The sequence below is a fragment of the Danio rerio genome, chromosome 11, assembly GCF_052040795.2.
Source record: "Danio rerio strain M-AB ecotype USA chromosome 11, GRCz13ab, whole genome shotgun sequence".
NCBI classification, from domain to species: domain Eukaryota; kingdom Metazoa; phylum Chordata; class Actinopteri; order Cypriniformes; family Danionidae; genus Danio; species Danio rerio.
In genome coordinates this window covers 39093847-39112779 of record NC_141031.1, presented here as the reverse complement: position 1 = coordinate 39112779, position 18933 = coordinate 39093847, and the positions used below count along the sequence as shown (strand labels likewise).

Below are 18933 nucleotides of genomic sequence, written 5' to 3'. Positions count from 1 at the left end.
TTCCCATAACCCCAGGTGTCCAATCTTGGAGGATAAAGTTTAGCTTTCAACACAATTAAACACACCTCAACTAGTTAATCAAAGACTTTTAGATTACTTGAGGTTTTAGAAAGGTGTTTTGCAAGTTAGAAATAAATTCTCACCTTCCTAGAGTCAGGTTGGAAAATCAATAACCTGCCTAATCAATACACTGGATTTAACTTCATAGGCATTGACCAGGGTGACCCAAACTCTGCCCTTGAGGACTGGTGTCATGCATAGTTTATCTCAGGTATGGGCAAACTTGTTCCTCGAGGGCCAGTGTCCTTACAGAATTTAGCTCCAACACTAATCAAACACTCCTGAACAAACTAATCAATGTCTTCAGGATCACTAGAAAGCTACAGGCTGGTGTGTTTAATTCAGATGGAGCAAAACTGCAGGACACCAGCCCTCTAGGATTGAGTTTGCCTATCCCTGGTTTAACTACTACTTTCTTCAACACAGCTGTCTGGAAGTTTCTAGCATACCTAGACAGAGCCTGATTAGCTGGTTCAGGTGTGTCTAATTGGGATTAGAACTAAAGGGTGCTTTCACACCTGCCTTATTTAGTTTTATTGAATCGCACTAGAGTTCGTTTTCCCTTTTGGTACGGTTCGTTTGGGCAGGTGAGAATGCAGCAATCGTACTCGAGTGCGCACCAAAAGCGGACCAAATAAGCGTACCGAGACCTGCTTGAAGAGGTGGTCTCGGTACGCTTTCAAACGAACCCTGGACCAGTTAGTTTCTATAGAGAATATGATCCGTACTAAAACAGGTCCAACCGCAAAAAGTACTGCAACTTTTGGACTAATCCAGCTCCCGTAGGCCGATACGCTGTGCATTATGGGATATGGAGGAAAAATATTTGTTGACAGCGCTTTACCAACAGAGAGAGGGGAAACATTACTTGATGGATCATTGGTAATATTTCCGTAAGATGACCATGTCGCAGTTTAGCTAAATTAATTTACGCCTCCTCCTGAAGTGACGAGCGACGCATTAAAACACTGTTTTCCAGCCGCAGCCGTGCTTCATTCTCGAAATGTATAGTTTGTCTAAAGCAGGGATGCAATCAGTCAGCGCAGTCCTCCCTCCAGAGTAAAAACGACATTTTGTGTCTGCCGGTTTTGTTTACCTGTGGGAGTTTATTGGCATTTACCAGCACGTGAATTCTAACTAATCAATGAGCAGTTTAGGAAATATGATCAATAACATCTGGCCAATGAGAGATGTGGATTTTGTCAGATTACTGCATTTTGGTTCGTTTCAACTGGTTCGGACCAAAGCCAGCAGTTTGGTGTGAAAAAGACGGCAGAAAATGCAACAATGTATCATTTATTGCCCTTCGTCCGGACCAAATGAAGCGAACTACAGATGTGAAAGCACCCAAAATCTGCAGGACACTGGCCCTCCAGGAACGAGTTTGGCCACAGAGTCTAGATAAGCACTTAAGGAACAGGGTTGTGAACCACTGAAATAGATAACATTACCACAATAATTTGACATGCACCTTCAAACTTGTTCTTATCACAAATCTCTCCTACTTACTCTGTAGTCACTGGCAGTGACATAGAAGATGGGCTGGAAGGCCAGCCAGATGATGCAGGTGGTGTACATGGTGAAACCGATAAACTTGGCCTCATTGAAGTTCTCTGGACACTTCCTGGTCTTGAAGGCATAGAATGTGCAGAGGATGATGAGGATGCAGTTGTAGCTGAGCGACACCAGCATGCTCGAGTCTAGACTGTTGCATTTCAGAGTCACCACATCTCTCCGATCTGGACCCACTTCTTTCCTGACCCCCGGCGCCTCTACAAGCAGCCAGACGAGAGCCACCAAGAGCTGGGCAGAGATCAATGCAGCGCAGATTGCTACCTGAGAGGCAGGGCTTATGAAGCGTGGTCGTTGGGCGCTGTCTCTTGCCCCACCAAAGATCCGAGCAATCCTGTTGGTCTTCGTCAGCAAAGCAGAGTAGCAAACTGCAAAGGAGGTGCCAAGGCCCAGGCGACGCAGGGCGCACACAAATGCTGAGGGTTTGGCTATGTAAATGAAGGTCATGGCATAGCACAGGAGCACACCAAATAACAGGATGTAAGACAGTTCTCTTCCACTAGCTTTCACCACCGGTGTGTCATTGCTTCGTAAGAAAAGCCCAGCAACTGCAAGTGTACAAAGCATCCCCAGGCAGGCAATGGTGACAGGTCCCACAGCCCATGCATCCGACCAGTGGATGTACTCCTCTGGAAGCTCATAGCACCCTGTCAAATTAGCGAGGGGCCATTGTCCGAATCCACAGTCCACACAGGTGAATTCATTGAGGAGAAATTGGTGGGGTTGGCATGGGATGCAAATCCAGCAGCATACATCCCCAGGCTGCATGCTTTTTGCTTCATTGGGTTGGCACGGGTCACTGCACTGGGATGTAGGAGCTACTCCACCAGCCCAAGGCACCAGACTGGTATTGAGCACTAAGCCCTGTGCCCAATAGCCGACCTTCCGGTAGACATACTTGTTATCCTCTTTGCGGTAGTGAAAGATGTTATAGCGGCCCAAACTGTCACCCAATGAGGTGAACCGTACCACATTCTCAGTGTCGGCAGGCCTGAAGGGAGCTGAAAAAGGTTTGAAAACATTAAATTATCCACAGAGTACATGCAATATTTATTTGTTTTACAAATATTGCGCAATTAGTCTTACTTTATTAATACGTTATTGATGTAATGGTAGCTAATCTTTTGGCCGGTTTCCACTGAGTGCTACAGTACAGTATGGCTTGGTACAGATCACCTTTATCAGGCTTGCGTTTTCACTGCTAAAAGGGTACAATGATACTCTTTTGGTGGGTGTGGTGTGCGACAAAGTTTCAGCCGATGTCATTCTCGCTCAAGAAAATGGCAAAAGCAAAGCTGTGTGACGTTCACATATCAAATGAGAAGAACTTCTTACAACACTTGATTTGATTATAATTCCAGATCAATGATGCGAAATAGCCTACTATAACGTCTGCAATTATATAAAATAAATAAATAAATGCAAAATATATGAAGACATACAGACCCTTACAATATCAATTATGTTACTAATTACAGAAAAACTACACAAGCATAGATTTAGACCTTACTTGGGTTCAAACATATATCCCAGTCAGTGTAAACCTCTAAGTGTCTTTAATCTTCACCAGCACATGGAATTCCATCATTCCAAGTTCATAATAGCCCAAAAGGTGATGATAATAGTTAAACATGGCAGTTTGTGTACATATTTTAGACTGCTGAAGGAATCCTTTGCTCCTTTGTTTTTTCTGGCTTCTTTTTTTGTGCGTCTGAAAAGATTGAATGTCATAAGCACTTCAATAATCAAGCGCACGTTATTATTATCAGCTTAGAAAGTTTGTTATTTACAGACTCGAGGCAAGTTCACAGGAGAAATCGAAACCGCTATGGGGCACAGGGCAGATTATGCTCTTCTTGTCTGTGGCTGTTCATCAACGACGACAAGGTTTTTTTGAGCTTGGGTTGACCATGGCTTATGGTCAATTATACGTGTATGCTATTACAATGTAGTTTCTCGGCTGTGTATTTAAAACATGGCACTTACTTTGTTTTCATTGTGGCTTGTTGCATGAGTGAGTATTGTATCTCCGTAAACCAATAGTGTTCAGTTGCGTGTCTAGCTCCACCTTTTGGTACCCTTTTGTTGAGCTCGGTACACTTTGCAAAGGATACCCAAAACTGGAATGGAACAGTTCGCTTTTAGGTACCTTTTGACGGTGGAAACGGCCATAAAAACGTACTGTACCATACCACTCAGTGGAAATGGCCCATTATAAATATATTTGACAACATTAAAGCTGAACGATTTTTCTATTAAAAAGTCATACAGTAAATCAGTATACCATCTAAGCTCTGACTGAGACCAGTTGCAGCTGTCTGATCATTTGAAAAAGTAAGTTTTTTTCTATAAATGTAATAACATCTGAAGCTTTCATTGGGAAGTCTTTCAATGAGTGGCAAATCAATTTTACATTGATTGAATCTAATATTAGATATATAATTAAAGAGCTTACACATTCATTTGGTGAGGAGGACATGCTGTATTGCAAGAGTCTGAACTGAACAAAGCGTGAAAGCTTTTACTGTGTTGCTAATTTTACTCACCATCAAACTTAGTCTTGAGAATAAACTCCCGGTAGAACCTTTTCCCATTGCCTGGCTTCATAGCGTCACACACTTTTGTGGTATTGGGGCACACAGCTTGCCGCATGTTATGTAGGGCATAGGCCATAGCATAGACTGCATTCACCACAAACATGATCTTTGATTCTGGTTTAAACAAGTCGTTTCTCAGGCTTTTACTGGCACAACCGTGGTCCTGTAGATTACAACCAAAGTTATGCTCCCAGTATTCCCTAAACCATGGGTTCCTTGTGTTTAACTCTGGCGTTAGCTTGGTGAAATAGTCCTCAAACTCCCTGATGGAGTACGAAGCAAGCTCAATGGTGAAAGCCCCATTTGCGGCCTTCTCGCTGTCATGGACTACGCTCTCCTGCGCTCCCCAGCCGTCGCTGGCCACCCAAATGAAGGTAACATTCATCCTGGCTGCGGCAGCAAGCAATTCCCTTGCATCTTCACTCCTGGTGAAGAGGATCACAACTTTGGCGTTGGCTTTCTGCTGAAGTGATCGAATAACTGTTTCGTAATTTCCTTGGTTCACCGAGCGGCTGACTTTTACTGAAGTTGCTATGCAGATTTGCCGTACTCTGGCTTCTTGTTGAAACGCATCGATGCCGGTTTCACCATAGTCACCCTCTGAGGCTACAGTGGAAACGTAGGTCCAGTTGAAGTACCGCAGGATCTCAGCAATGGCTTTGGCCTGATAGAAGTCTGGGGGCACAGTTCGGGCAAAATAATCGTAACGGGATTTGTCGCTGAGCTTGGCGCTAGTAGAAGCATAGCTTATCTGTGGGATCTGGAAGAGTCTAAGAAGGTTTGCCACCTGCAAAGAAAAAATAATAATAATTAGTTGCATGTATGCCTCATAGTTTATTGCCATTTTATTTGCAATGTGAAGATTTTTGCTAATTGGTAAGAGCCAGATATGCAGCTCAAAAATCACTGGTTTGATTCTTAGCATTGGCAGGAGTTGTAGGTGTGAGAAGTGAAGGAACAATGCCCTCTTAGCCTTCATTTCACATTACATTTTCACTTTTAGAATAGACTTTCTGGGGTTTTCAGAGGATGTTGCAAGGTTGTTTAGATTTAGTTGTTTCTTTGAAGAAATCCTGTACATTTCTACTTTATTTAATCTACTAATGATGTAAACAGTAGAATGTGTTAATCTTTTTTTAATTTCTGTGTACTGTCTTGGTTCTGTGGGTGGCAACAGTGGAATGCTAATTACCCCAGACAAATGACACTAGGTTCCATAAATATGGGGTAATCTATATTGAGCCTAATTTGCATAGAATGGGTTTTTCCTAAGAGAAGACTGTAAATGACTTAGAATGCAGTTACACAGGATTGCAAGACATAATAGATGCAGGATTTTGACCTAAAATACATAGGATAGCACTTTCCTTTACAGTCCTGTTTTGCATGTGCATATTAAGTATTGTCACTGCATGAACTAAACCTATCCATGCACCTAACTTTAATGAGTTCATGCAAAAATGAATGGTCATTTTCTTTCTTTTGTTGAAAACAAAGAATAATATTGTAAAGAGCCCCTATTATGGGTTTTTGAAAATGACCATCCATGCTGAGGTTTAAGTCCCGAAAGTGCACTGTTTAAAACTATTGATTATTTAACAAAATAGTCAACTTAGAGTTGAGTAAATTAATCGAATTGAGTTTGGATATTTTGCTTGAATGAGTTGACGTGGATATAGTACATCACAAAATATGTTGTATTATATCCGTTAAAAACGGTAAAGTGCATTTCCCTTCAGACACTAGTGCAGCGCGGGGATCACAGGACTGATCATGACACAGATGATGATCCCTAACAGATATGGCTGCGGGGAATAAAGGGTTTAAGTTTATTGTCACAACAACACCACAGTATAGGCAACCATGTGCTGTGTTTGTTACTGTTGTTTTTCTGATGATTGATACAATAACCTATGCTGGAGTGTGGGATTCATCTGCTGTTTGTTATTAAAGGAACGACCAGCAGAGACTATTATGTATGGGGCTTTGACAGAGATTTGGGAGTAATTAACATGTTAAGTCAATGCAAAAACGTGACTAGACATCCTGCAGCATGATCTGCATGAATGAGGTAGCACGAACAACACGATTTGTGTGAATGAAGTGGTGGGAGTTGAGCGTTTTGTGCGATTGACATGCAAATCGCTCGAGTTGAAAAATCTGAACTTCAGCGGACATTCACACCGCGTTAACCAATCAGGAGCTTTTATCTTGTAGGGGCGTGATTATGACGTATCACCTGTTGTTGGTATACCCGATGGAAAATCCTCCTGCCGACACCAGACAACAGTTCATCAAACTAGGCTCGGCTCTGTCGGAAGCACCGCTAAAAGCTTTCATCCAGGTATAGTTTCTGGAGAAGTATGAACTCACAGAGTTGGGTGCACCTCTGTATGGATCTAGTGGACTCAGACACGGCACCAAACGAATCTACGCTGTTTTTCAGCCTTCATAAAAGCACACAAACACAGTTATTCTCTCAGTAAAATCCATGTTGGCCATTTAGCAGCAAAGCTAGAGTCAGAGAGCAGACAGAACCCCCACCCATGATGCGAATCCACATGTGTTGTGAATTTGACGCATGAATAAAGCAAGTAAACTCAATATGTTCACGTGTCTATTTACGTGCTAATAGCACGATTTATCAGCGCATACTACGTCTGGTGTGAACACAGCATTACAGTTCACATGCACCAGTTTCTTCTTCCTCTGTATCAGAACATGTATTTAATTGTGTGTTGTAACTTGTAATCGCTCCGTGCAGCTTGTAATCATGTATCTATTACAGATCAGTGCTTGTACTGTATTTCACAGGTTGAATCTGTATGGGGCTATTCACATTGCGTCCAAAACCATGTTAAAAACGTGAGGCGTGCTTCTTCCTTTACTGATTTAAATGCGTTTCTGAACTCACGATCCTCTGCCGTTTGCCTTAGCTATGGCCACCATCAGCTGTTCCTCACATGCGTGGTCAATTTTCAAAATAGTTGAACTTTGGCCACAGTGTGGATTAACACTGAATGTGTGTCGTTACTTGGGGTTAGGGTTAACATTAGAGTAATATGCTGGTGTTTAACAGCATTGCTTCAATGCATTCCTGTATTGGGCTCTCACATACTCTGGGTGATACTTCATAGCTGTGGTGGGTGTTTCTCTCTGTCTTGCGCTAAACGCAGTTGATCAATCACAACAGACTGGGTCATCGGATCAATAAGCGCAGATTAGCATTGCGCTAAGGAGGGATTTGGGAACAAATGAATCGCTGAACAAATCAAATGAGAGTTGTTGGCATAATTAGGTAAAAATAAATGCATATTATAAGACAGTGGTCACCAAACTTGTTCCTGGAGGGCCGGTGTCCTGCAGATTTTAGCTCCAACCCTGATCAAACACACCTGAACAAGCTAATCAAGGTCTTACTAGTTATACTTAAAACATCCAGGCAGGTGTGTTGAGGCAAGATGGAGCTAAACCCTGCAGGGACACCGGCCCTCCAGGACCAGGATTGGTGACCCCTATTATAAGACAATGAAAGTGTTTTTTGAGCTTGCATGTATGTAAGCCTGTTGTTGGAGACCCCCAAAACCAAAATATGACCTTTTATAGTGCAAAATATGGGCTCTATTAAAGAATGTCGGAAACTAGTAGACATTGACTTCTATAACAATTGTTTTTTTATTTCGATGTCAATGGCAAGCAGTTTTCAACATTGAAAATATCCTATGTTTAACAGAAAAACGAAGCTGAAAAGGGTCTGAAACCCCTTGATAATAGAAAATGTTGAAATTTTTATGTAAATTGTCCATTTAAAGCTACCCTTTATATAACTAGCCTCATATCTGGCAAGTACAAATATAGTATTTAAAAAACAGTGCAACCATTACTAGAGCAAAAGTAGAGCAACTGTTTAGTCAATTAGCTCAAAAAAATAGGCTTGTTTTGCCGTTCAGCTGCATAGTTTATACCATAAATTAAAAATCCCAGTTTGCCAATAAGTCAGTGACCCATAGATGCATTGTGCAATCTTGGTGAGTGCAAAATGTCCCCTAACATTCTTCCTAGTGTGGGAGGAAGAAAAAAAGATGCAGCTCTTACCTCTGTCCTCTTTTCCTATCTCCCTCATCTGAGCCTATCGTTTCAGGCCATAGTTTCATGGGACTCAGACAGACCTAATTCTGATCACGCAAGATAACTGTGCTAGCAGACAAAATGATAATGTTAGGTATGGTGTATGATTTCCTCAGGCCATGACACACCATCAAAATCTGAATTGGATGCTATTCATCATTTCAGTGAAAACACTGACAGAGGAAAGAGAAGACAGCAGGTCTGTCGCCAGGATGGCATAACTGGGGGGATATTGTAATGCTATTTATTCACTTCGCCTATTTGCTTTTACTTTACTGCCTGCCTGATACACTTTCAGATTCCAATATTAAATCAACTATTAATCCAAGAGGGGTACAATATTCTGTAAAATCACTCTCCAGTCAGCCTGCCACTGAATATTCATTTATCAGTTTTATATAAACAACCTGTTGGACACACTCTCTCCTCTCCGCATGCACCAGTCACTTTCTTATCAACAGTTTATGTTTTTGGAAAACATTGTGCAAGTCTTAATGTGAATCAAGGTGAGTGGGCTTGATAAACCACCTGTAGGACACACTCTCTCTTCTCAGTATGCACCAGACGCTTTTATCAACAGTCCATGTTTTTGGAAAACATTGTGCCATTCTTAGTGTGGATCAATCAGGTGAGTGAGCTTGATAAACCACCTGTACGACACACACACACTCCTCTTCAGGTCCACCAGACACTTTCTTATCAACAGTCGTTGCTTTTGGAAAACATTGTGCAAGCATTGGTGTGGATCAATCAGGTAAGTGGGCTTAATAAACCACCTGTAGGACACATTCTTTCCTCACACCAGACACTTTCATAACTTATTAAAAATACATACACTCACTGGCCACTTAATTAGGTACACCAATCAGGTGAGTGGGCTTGATAAACCACCTGTACGACACACACTCTCCTCTTCAGGTCCACCAGACACTTTCTTATCAACAGTCGTTGCTTTTGGAAAACATTGTGCAAGCATTGGTGTGGATCAATTAGGTAAGTGGGCTTAATTAACGACCTGTAGGACACATTCTTTCCTCACACCAGACACTTTCATAACTTATTAAAAATACATACACTCACTGGCCACTTTATTAGGTACACCTGTCCAACTGCACGTTGATACAAATTTCTGTCAGCTAAAAACAGAAAACTGAGGCTATAATGTGTTCAGGCTCAACAAAATTGGACAATAGAAGATTTTAAAAACATTGCCTGCTCTGACAAGTCTCAATTTTTGCTGTGACATTCAGATGGTAGATTTAGAATTTGAAAGCATGGATCCATCCTGCCTTGTATCAATAAATCAGGCTGATGGTGGTGGTGTAATGGTGTGAGGATATTTTATTGGCACACTTTGGGCCCATTACTACCAATTGAGCATTGTGTCAACACCACAGTCCACCTGCGTATTGTTGCTGACCATGTCCATCCCTTTATGACCACAGTGTACCTATCTACTGATGACTACTTCCAGCAGGATAACACGCCATGTCATAAAGCACGAATCATCTGAAACTGCTTTCTTGAACATAACAATGAGTTCACTGTACTCAAATGGCCTCCACAGTCAGCAGATCTCAATCCAATAGAGCACCTTTGGGATGTGATGAAACTGGAGATTCGCATCATGGATGTACAGCCGACAACTGCATGATGCTATCATGTCAATATAGACCAAAATCTCAGAGGAACATTTCTAGTACCTTGTTAAATCTATGTCACAAAGGTTTAAGGCAGTTCTGGAGGGTCCAAATCGGTCCTAGTAAGCTGTACCTAATAAAGTGGCCATTGAGTGTATACTGCTCCTTTTACTTGTGCTTGTAACTTACTTTGTCTCTGGATGAAAGCATAAACGTGAATGTTAATAAATTTACTCAAGATTTACTACCAAATCTTCCATTTTCCATCATCCATTTACATAATCAGTCCTATTTTCTGCCTTGAACTTGTGAGATATGCATTCAAGGAACTAATGTACAAGGCAATTATTTTATTTAATTTTAAGAATGATGAATATCTTGAATTTTTAAAGATTCATTAGACTATAAAATGTTTTTATTTGTATTGCATTGCAAATGAGTAATGTGTGATCACAAAAGGACAGAAGATTTCTAATTTGCATTTTCTTCTGTTTTCAGTGTCTGATTAGTCTGAGAAGCTCCTTGCACTGCAAATTACGGTGATGATAAAGACTCCAAGGACTTACGAGTAATAACTGAAATCTGTGTGTTAAATTCACACTAACACAGGTAGGTGTTTTAGGTGTTTAAAAAATCCTTTGGTGTTGTTATTATGAGTAATTTACTTTTCATTCACCTTCATTCAGAAATGTCAAGCTTTTTAATAGCAGTTTTTTAGATGCATGCGGTCAAGGTATTTACAGGAGGAAAATATTACAGGTGATTGCTCAAAGGTGATTAGAGAATCATAAAAATAATGTATTTAGTATATCTTAGACATATTTGATGAGGACATTTTGAAACTGGATTTTAGACTTGGAAATCTTTCATTGAAAAATCCAAAGAAGCTAGAGATGATGATTCACATGACTGTTTTTAGTCCAATTACGATGGATGGGATAATTAAATACTTGTTTATAAATCAGCCAAAAGCTTTGGTTGTAGTTGTTGGTTTAAGCTCTCAGCTGACAGACGTTGGAGCTGATGGGTGGTGAACTCACTGTCACTTTCTGACAAGAACACTTAAAGCGCTCGCTTCATTCAGGCCTGAGGGAGAGCAGACAGTCTGCTAAAAGGAGGAATTGAGAAAATCTGATTCATTTAGACATGTGCACAGACGAAGAGCTCAAGTTTGGCATCTCACCTCTGCTAAAACTGACACTGAATCGTAATCAAAAATGAGAAAATTTCAGAAAAGTAGTTTACATCTATCGATTTATTATTTGTTCAAAATTAGGAGCGTTTATCTAGTTAAATTAACCCTGAAATTACCCAGTGGTGTAAAGTTACACATAAAAAATACTCAAATTACTGTAATTGAATATTTTTTCCTTAGAAATTGTACACTCAAATGACTTTTGCTGCTTATTCTAGCTTAATATTTAGGTTCAATCCACTTAAATTTGCAAGAACAATTACATTAAGTAATTGATTTGTGTTGGGACAACATGAAGGAATTGTGTGGAACCCAGCATTTTTTTACAGTTTACTTTACTAAGTAGATTTAAAAACGTGTACTTTTACTTTCACTTGAGTACGTTTTTAGTGCTGCGTTGGTACTTTTATTCTACAATTTTCCTACAACCTGCAGTCACTGCTTATTTTTTCCTTGGATATTTTTATATTTGATTCACTAAGTAGAGTATTCAGTCCTGTGATTCGTATTCAGTCCTAGAAATTGCGATTCACATCCAATCGTAGAGAAATTGCATCAGAACAACCCCAAGGCATGTATTTAAATTGTCCAATATGACACAAAATTAAGAGACTGAGAGACTATTTAGATCAGGGGTGCCCAAACGTTGTTTTTTTAAAAATGTTTTTTTTATAATTAATCAGTAAAATGTGCATATTTCATTCAGTTCAGTGGTTTTGTTTATGTTTGCTCTTTAACATGGCTGACTGATTAATGACATGTCGTGAAAACCAGCAATGATGAGAAAAAAAAGTCGTGAATGTCAGGAAATGTGATGACACAGTATAAATTGTTTAAAAATAACCCAGAATGATGAGATGTTTTTTTAAGGCACACTAACAAAAAAATTGTAAAAGTAAAAAAAGTGCGTATTTAAATAGAAAAACCTGAATAATAAAAACAAAAACAAAAACCTGAAGTTATTGGGTCACCATTTCTTGCCTAAAAATGTAGTGCAAGTGGAGTGAAAGTATCTGTTGTAAATACTACTCAAAGTATGAGTAAAGAGTAGCCCTTTCAAAAGTACTCAAGAGTAGTGAGCATTACACTGTAAAAACCTGATGCATTTGCATGTAATTTGTGTATGTGTGTGTAAACGTAACATTCTGTAGTGCATTTTGTTATTGCCCAGCAGGCACATGACGTCATAAGACATTAATATTAGGTTAGATTTAGGTTGTGATGTCAGGTGACCAAAATGCAACGTCTAGCCAGCATTTAAGAACAACATTATTTTGATGTCCAACAATGACATCAAATGATAATATTTGATTGATTTTAGGTTGTTAGAAAGTGATCAAAATCCAATGTCCAGTCAATATCTTAAACTGACGTCATATTGATGTCCAATACTGACATTTATTCGTCAGTATGGCAACCAAAATCTAACATCTGATAGACATCATAGTGGTAACTTCCACACAACATCAAGCTGTAACATCATAGACATTGATATTTGGTTGGTTTTAGGTTGGACATTGACATCAACCTGATTTTCATTTCCAAACAAAATGCAACATCCATGATGTTAGGGTAAAACGTCAATCTGACGTCATGTTGACGTCTTGTGCCTGCTGCGTGTTTAAGGCCATTTCGTTCATCATACAGTAAACATTCGTCGTCTTCTCATCAGTGACATGCTTCTAAACACTCTCTGGGTCAATGCGTGTAAAGATTTTAGACATCTTCTTGGACACTTTAATGCTTTCAGACAGTTTGCTGCATGCCTTGAGGTAGTTCATTATGATGTGATTTACCTTCTATGTGTGATTTGATTGGACTGGAATCACAGGAATGATTTTTCTAATCTCCATAGACAGGAAAAAATAAAGTAGTTACTGCAGATTGAAGGAAAGGAAAATAAAAGTACATATATTGCATTAAAAATGTACTCAAGGGAAAGTAAAAGTACACATTTAGTACCACTACTTAGTAAATTACAATTCCAGAGAATTACAGTAGTTTGAGTATTTGTAATTAGTTACTTCACACCACTGAGTCCAGGCCAAAACATGAAAAAGTCGATCCTTTTCAGCAGCAATAATCAGCAAAATGTGCATATTTCATTCAGTTCAGCGGCTTTGTTTACAATCTGCAACATGGCTGACTGAATAATGAAAACCAGCAATTATAAGAAGAAAAGTCATGAATGTCAAGAAATGTGATGAAGCACTATGAATTGTTCGAAAATAACGCAGAATTGTGAGATGGTCTTTTTGTAAGCACACTACCAACACATTGTAAAATTAGAAAAATGTGTATTTAAATGAGCTGTGTTAATATGTGTGAGCTGTCTGGAAAATCTGATGCGGTCATCAACACCTCAAGCTTCAGAAGCTCCAGCAGATGTTGATATTCCAGATGCCCATCAACACGCTCTTCTTTCTTTTTTTTTCAGGAAGCAGAAACTGTCAGAATCCCACTGAAGCATTTGACAGGGACCACCTGAGCGGACTCTAGTGTGAGTATTTCTGCCCTAGACCCAGGCAGCGGAACATGGAGACACAGACCTTGCTGCTTTCCCATTCTGAGAGACCTGCCTGGATGGGATTTGCTGCAAATCATAATGACATACAGTTCCGGCAAGACTGCAAAAGGCAGCAGTAAGTGACATTGGTATTGCATTGATTCCACCTAGACTGAAGCTAAAAAATCTGACAACAAAAAGTATGATCCCATGAAAGGATAGGGTAGTTTTACTGTCTAAAACGATTGATTCTTTAACTAAATAGTGAACTCAGAGTTGAATAATTGAATCAAGTTGGGTTTGGATCTTTTGCTTGAACGCGTTGATGTCGACACGGTACATCACCAAATATGTTACAGATTTGGTCAAATGTGAAAGTGCCTTTCCCGTCAGACAGTAGAGCAGCGTGGGGGATCACGGGACTGATCATAACTTGAAGATGGCGATCACTGACAAATGGAGATTCGGCTGCAGGGAATAAAGGGTTAAAGTTAATTTTCACAACAACACCACAGTATCCGCTTGTTAAGTGGTGACGTGTTTGTGACGTATGTATACTGTTTCCGGGTCCAAGCCGCCATTCATTTGAGTGGAGAAATCATTCGTTTATGATCACGTTTTATTCCTATCATACATTAAAGTTAATTTTACATAAATTCATAGTGTACACAACAATCTCTGGGCTTGCTGCATAACAAATACCAAAATTTTAACAATTTATAAAACAACTGGCCATCGGATATTAGGCATGGACATATATATTGCGATCGTGACTTTCGAAAGTATTAAATCGCTTTGTAAACGTTTATTATTACCATTTCATGAATCTCCCCATTCAGTTGAATTGAGAGCTTGGACCCAGAAGCCGCTCAGCTTGACGTCACACTTAACAAGCGGATAGCCAACCATGTGCTGTTTGTTCCTATCGTTTTCTGATGATTGATACAATAACCTACGCTGTAACGTGACATTTGATGGCCGTTTGTCATTTAAGGAAGATTATGTATGGGACTTTGTCACTTTTACAGTTCACATGGACCAGTTTCTTCTTCCTCCAGTTCATAACATTTAAGCGTAATTAAAATTGTTGCCTTGTTTTGTGTAGTTTGCAAAATGTGTGTTTTATTGTGTGTGTTATAAGTTGTAATCTCTAAATCTGTTCTTTCCAAAGCTCAATCCTTTACTCTATCCATCAATAATTCTTGGGGTTATACTGTATGGTATGCTTTCGTTTAATTCGCATATTAGTAATATTTCACGATCTGCCTTTTTTCACTTGCGTAACATTGCAAGACTTCGCCCTTCACTATCGCAACAAAGTACTGAAGTGCTTGTACATGCTCTGGTTACATCAAGGATCGATTATTGCAATTCCCCTTCCATATGGTATCCCTCTTAACCGAATTCACAGGTTACACTTAATCCAACTTCAATTCTCTATTACTTGCACTGGCTTTCTGTTCTTTATCGTGTACAATATAAAATTCTTTTATTAACGTTAAAAGCTCTTCACAACATTGCACCCGATTACCTCTCTGATCTACTTTACTGGGACACTCCTCGGCGCTCACTGAGATCTTCTGCGGCTGAACTGTTGTCAGTTCCAAACTTTAAGATGAAATCATTTAGTGGCAGGGCTTTTAGCTGCATAGCACCACAGTTATGGAATTCTCTTTTGTTAGATATTCGTCAGGTGGACTCTATGTCCAATTTTAAATCCCAGGTTAAAACCTTTCTGTTTAGGATTGCTTTTATTGACTTTCTGGATTAATATCATGTTTCAAGAGTTCACACTTAGAAAATGCTTGACTATTTAAGCAAGTTTGACATGTTGTCCTGGGAGAGAACCCTGAACTCGCAGCCTCCCTCCTGATCAATAAGCATTTGGAGGGATATGAGATCAGGTAGTTCTCGATAACTTCCCAAGAATAGACCGCTAACTGCGCTAGTTTGTAGTAAGTGCTTGTGACTTTAACTTTTTTTTTTTGCATGTTTTTTTTTGAGTGTGTGAGGAAACCCGAGCACCCAGGGAAAACCCACGCGAACACGGGGAGAACATGCAAACTCCGCAAAGAGAGTGTCGTTTGGCTCAGCTAGTGTTTGAACCAACGACCTCCTTGCTGTGGGGCAACAGTGCTAGCCATCGTGTCGCCCGAACAGAGAACTGAGGAGGAGGGAGAAGGGATAGATGGGGGGGTTTCCAAAACGAAGATAAGTAATGAAGTTTATGCTGGATATTTATATTGAATTTAGAGTGATCCGATTGGCTAGTTGGTGATTAGTGATAGGGATCAGCTGTAGTCAATCCTATCACGTGCTCCTCTCGAAATTAGTTTAAGAAACTTCACTTACTACTCTTCTGTCTTGTTTTTATAATGTGCCTGTGACGTATTGTAAGGTGTCCATGAGTGCTTTGAAAGCCGCCTATAAATAAAAGGTATTATTATTATTATTATTATTTTCCACAATCAAATAAAGCAGTCCATAATGTACTTGTTCCTTACATGAACCTCTCAGTTTTAACACACTGAACGGAGCATAATCGGATGTGAAAGCCTGGTCAAAAACAAAGCTGCGTCTGTTCTGAAGGCTGTGAAAGACTGAATAAGCATCTGACCGCGTCCTGAATGAAAGCCGCACACCCAAATGAAAGGCTAAACAGGGTCAAGTGATGATCTGTGACTGCGAAAGCCCTTCCCCAGCTTTCCCAGCCTCCTACTAACATAACAACACCATCTGCTTTTTTCCCAGGACACTTCCTCACCGAGTATACTACACAGCCAAACGGTGTCTTCACAACACGGTAAAAGCGTGAATCACAAACGCCACAAATAAACAAGGTTTGGGTTTTTTCAATGCTAAATGTTAAATATAAAGTAATTCCGTTGTTAAATGAGAATGCAAATGATCTGGCATTTATGTGGCATTAATTATAAGCCTTATTTGTGTGTTGTTTTGGCATCTCAAGAACACCACATGCAGTTATAACCTATTAACATTTCCAGAGGCTCGGACCACAGTGGAGATCTCCATATGAGTGACCTTGAGACTCACACACACACTCAGTCTAAGGATGGCACGCGGCGTTATTAATCTAGAAACACCAAGCAACACTGATTCCTGGCAAATAACTACACCTTCACAGACACGCAAGCATGAAATCGTTTGACAATGCTCCCTCCTAATACCACACAGTGCCAAAGGAGAGCGTTTTGTCACCGATTTTTAATGCATGTCATTATTATTTATAATTCTGCACTCACACACACACACACACACAAGCTCTTTTTGTGCTGGAGAAATATGATAATATATTCTGTCACCTTGTGGGGGAGAGAAAATGTGTTGGAGATGAAAGGAGCACAGTGGCTATTGATTGGCTGGCATTATCAAATGCATTCCTCAATATGTGCCAAACTCTCCAAATGTCTCGCATTCAGGAAAAATCTCAGCAAACTGTTTTCTGCATTTTTAATATGTGCGATCGGACATGAAAACAGACATTGAGCTGCGGTTACAAGTTTTTAAAGACATACCTTAGTCAAAATTATTAAGTTACTAAGCTTACAGTAAGTTAATATCACTACAATATTATGGAGTGAAAGATCTGCAAATGCTGCTCTCCGAATGCAAACATGTCATGTAGGATTTTTGTCGCATTTTGTGACAGGATAGTCTATACACACACGACTGTTTGACACTATTCTCTGCATCTAACAAGAAATGGGGAGGGTCTTCCAGCAGTTCATACTCACATCCATTATCTCTTTATCATGGGGGCATGCATGAAATGTTCCCGAATAAAAGTGAAAGTGCTGAACTACAGTTAAAGTCCACAAATTAAGAATGAAACGTGGATATCATGGAGACGCAATGATGTTAATCGAATTATGTACTCATTCATTTATTCATTTTCTTGTCGGCTTAGTCCCTTTATTAATCCGGGGTCGCCACAGCGGAATGAACCACCAACTTATCCAGCAAGTTTTTACGCAGCGGATGCCCTTCCAGCCGCAACCCATCTCTAGGAAACATCCACACACGCATATACACTACGGACAATTTAGCCTACTCAATTCACCTGTACCACATGACTTTGAACTGTGGGGGAAACTAACACAAAGGCAGGGAGAACATGCAAACTCCACACAGAAACGCCAACTGAGCCGAGGTTCGAACCAGCGACCCAGCGACCTTCTTGCTGTGAGGCGACAGCACTACCTACTGCGCCACTGCCTCGCCCACCGAATTATGTGCTATAACATGTAAAGGGGGATCATGAAAGCAACATTCAAAAAGCAACTCATGTGAACACCTTCATTATATTACTGTCTAATTCAGATTAAGGCAAATAATTCCATTACTGATGTCCAGATTAACGTAGTCACTGTCTATCTCCCCTGCGTCTGAGCTTTGTGTTGCCGCTGTGAAAATCAGAGCGTGCATAATGAAACTCTCCTTTTTATGCAAACCCTTACCTCTTTTGCCACTCGACACTCCCACCTAGCAAAGCTTGACTCACCCACTTTCCTGACTTTTTTCAATCCAGAGGTGTGAAAACACCCTGCTGAGACAGGAGGTGGGGGTTCATGGCTCTTTAAATACCATATTTATTTATTAAAAAAGTAAAACCATCATAATTTTTTAAAGTTTATTTTGTTGTATACCCATTGAGATTTGAGGAGGAGGGACAGCTCTTAACAAGGTAAGATTGAGTTTGTTCTTTCTGAGTGTAACCACGGGGAGATGACACAAACAACTGAGGTAAGATCCAATATGCAGGTTTATTCAAAGTCAGGCTAGCAGTGGTCAAAACAGGTGTAAACGGGTATGTAAAGGCAGTCCAGAATCGTAGTCAAACACAGGCAAGAGGTCAGAAGGCAGGCGGCTAAACAGGAGAAAAAGGATAATCTAGGCTAGGGTCTAAACACGGAGATACAAGACAAGGAGAACGCTTTGTAGTGTCATCAACAGATAAACAAGACTCGGCCAACTGAAGGGGTGAATGTGTGGCTTATGTAGTGAATGCAATCAGTCTCTGATAGTCCTCAGGTGTTGTGACTTGCGAGTGTAATCAGTCTAGATGAGTGAGCATGGGTGTCTGGGTGAAGAGCATGTCTGAATATGTAGTGCAGGAAAAGGCGGAAGTGTAGTCCATGGTTATGTGGGAACCAGCGATCTATGGAGAACGATCGCTGGTTAGCGTGACACTGAGTCTTGTTTTCTTTCATGGGT

At 40.2% G+C, this 18933-nt stretch overlaps 1 protein-coding gene across 3 annotated transcripts in view; it reads right to left on the bottom strand.

Moving 5' to 3' along the window:
* The window catches only part of grm2b (glutamate receptor, metabotropic 2b), a 58439-nt gene that overhangs the window by 5195 nt on the left and 34311 nt on the right, over positions 1 to 18933 (bottom strand). For all 3 annotated transcript variants that reach the window (XM_087272622.1, XM_087272623.1, NM_001287547.1), the window contains 2 exon segments: positions 4179 to 5016; positions 1570 to 2633 (listed from right to left, as the gene is read on the bottom strand). In XM_087272622.1, the coding sequence (XP_087128748.1) occupies positions 1570 to 2633; positions 4179 to 5016 (1902 nt within the window).